General features: G+C 35.0%; 1 protein-coding gene across 1 annotated transcript; it reads right to left on the bottom strand.

Moving 5' to 3' along the window:
• Positions 1–411: 411 nt before the first annotated feature.
• On the bottom strand, positions 412–1,472 carry LOC120781708 (ER lumen protein-retaining receptor). The gene has a single exon (XM_040113940.1). It carries the CDS (start codon positions 1,283–1,285, stop codon positions 647–649), a length of 639 nt encoding a protein of 212 aa, XP_039969874.1. The 5' UTR covers positions 1,286–1,472; the 3' UTR covers positions 412–646.
• Between the last annotated feature and the right edge of the window lie 1,118 nt (positions 1,473–2,590).

The following is a 2,590-nucleotide window of genomic DNA, read 5'->3' as shown; positions in this document are numbered from 1 at the left end:
CGACTAATTGATTGTATTGACTATTTATAACCGTAATACTTCCAACGATGTTAATATTATTTTAATGTTCCCAAATTCTAGGTTGTCCTGGTTCAGATACTTACCCAACGATCTAAGCATATTTCTCACCTTTTTATGGATAACTAACTAAAATTATTCGAAATTATAAATTAACATTATAATAAATAAACGCACTTATGATCACCTGCAACTGCTTTGTGGTATAAAGGTTATTCTCTAGACACAGATGATAGCCATTATACCAAGAAAAGTTGAAATTTGACAACACAGCTACACAATTATTTTTCGGTTGAGTTGAAAACCACAATACCAAATTTCAAAACTTCAACCAAAATGCTGTTTGGTTGAAAACCGTGATAGGGAACTTACGTATACTACAAAAGTTAGCAACAAGATGTAGACTTAGGTTTATTAAATTATTTCACAAGTGATATTGAATCCAGGTAATATATCTTTACACTACTAAAATTAACCGTTATGGAGAACATAAAAGTATTATTACATTTTTAAACTTCGAAAAGTTATAGATAGAATATTAAAATGCACTCTTAAATAATTAAAAGTTATTACATTTGGAAATCTATTAATTCTATTTAACACTCAAAATGCTGAGATATTCCAAGTTTTATGCCGGTAATTGCAACTTCTTTCCTTTTAGTACTTTAGTTATATATAAATAAAAGAAATCGCAGTATAAAATAGTTTGTACTATTCCGGCAAAAATAGCAATCAGATCATAATGAGTCTCTGCTATGTACCGATGTATCCAGTTTAATAAATAAAGAGCACGATATGAACCAAGAGCAAACAGATAGTGACTAGTAATGGATTCAGCTTCTCCGGTTTTGCTAACCATAAACAGCTGTGGAAGAATAGCTACGGATTCCAAATATATTGAAAATGTCCATAGAATTTCCATCAGAGTAAATTCATGATTAATAGTCAACGACAGCAACCCACATGGGACAAGTAAGAACTCAATACGAAAAGTATCATGATTATGGTCGTAAGTTCCTCTGAATTTTCCATACATTAAATATAATGTTGTCCCAGACGCCGATATGAATAGTACCTTCATCACAGAATTGTAAAGGCTAACATAAGTAGTAAATAAATCCAAGTAACGCGTTAAATAAACCAATGCAAACAGAATTTGAGATTTTCCAGATATTCCTGCGCAGGAGCGAGTTTTCCAAATCTTTAGTAATAGTATAATTATCGCCACTACGTGTGACAAATCACCGGCTAAGCGAAATATATTCATTTCTCTTAAATGTAATAACGTGACAGTTAATTTGTAACGCAATCCTTATTCCATCAAACAATTGTCTACTTTATGCTGCCGAAAATAAGGTTTTTAAACACTAATTCTAACTAAATATTTGAAGACAACATTGAAGAATTAATACAAATGACGTGGCTGACACTCGGTGTATACTACTACATGAGTGGAAGAAAATCCTACAACTTACTATTCAATATAATAATGCGTTTACACCTTATAAAATATATTATTTTTGCGAACAGTAACATTTATATCCGTGTTGAGTTGAGGTGAAAAATATTACAATCCGCCTTATTCTCGTGCTCCACAAAAAATCACCACCTTCACTATTGTAAACTTTTCCTTATGCTGAGGTGATTTCAAAAACACAAATGCTCTCAATTACTTAACAAATTACTGATGTCTGAAAGCAAACCTCACATTGCAAAATCGGTTGTGTGTGTTTTGTTAATTTCGATATTTTTAAAGAAATTTGCAATTATTTTAATTACATATAATGGAGGAAGTATTCTAAAGGCGTTATCTATTATAAATATAATCATTTGTTTATTACAATAATATGTAACTTACGGTCTTTGTGCATTTTACTTCTTTCTCAGTATGTGGTTTTTTCAGTTAATTTCTTCGCACTCACCGTTCGGAACCTTATATAAAAAAGAGGCAACACACAATTTCGCCAAAAATTTACAAAAATTTTATTGTACTTTAACTTTGTGTACAATTTATAGATTTCACTCGAATTATAAAAAAAAAGAATGTTCGCACAATATGTTGTCGCTCGGGGTTACTCGCACGGCTGATGGTTAGCGGATCGCAAAAAGAAGTGTCGGTGAACTTGTTTCTCCGCCCCTTTTGTTCCCTTTTGGTTGAGGTGAAAAATGCAGTGGCAAAGTAGTTATGTGTGATGTGGATTGTAGGTGGTGTAGAGATGAGTGTGGTGAATGAAGAGTGCTAGTGACGTATATTTTGATGCGGTGAGTGTAGAGTGTTCTGGATGCGGGATTATTGTTGTGGTTAGGTGTTCGGTGTTGGTTATGTGTCAGGTGGGGCAGGGGACTGAAGCTCATTTAGCCATCCCGGCCCCCCTAGGCGAATATTTCAGCCTAGAAGTCGTTGCAACTGCTGGAGCGTGGCTACAACGTTGCTTAGGCCTGAGGTGCGGCGCGGACGGGGCGTTTGTTGCTGGCGTCGTGTCGACGACCCATTCTGTTGCCGCCGGATACAGGTGGATGATGTGGTTGGCTGTCGACGCGATCGTTCATTCCGGCTTATTGGCGGTTGTCG

Source organism: Bactrocera tryoni, unplaced genomic scaffold (genome assembly GCF_016617805.1).
Source record: "Bactrocera tryoni isolate S06 unplaced genomic scaffold, CSIRO_BtryS06_freeze2 scaffold_7, whole genome shotgun sequence".
Taxonomy (NCBI): domain Eukaryota; kingdom Metazoa; phylum Arthropoda; class Insecta; order Diptera; family Tephritidae; genus Bactrocera; species Bactrocera tryoni.
The sequence above is the reverse complement of the archived record's forward strand: the minus strand, read 5'-3'. Positions and strand labels throughout refer to the sequence as shown.

Coding starts and splice junctions, on each gene's coding strand:
- LOC120781708 (XM_040113940.1), bottom strand. CDS start 1,285: ATGAATATATTTCGCTTAGCCGGTGATTTGTCACACGTAGTGGCGATA.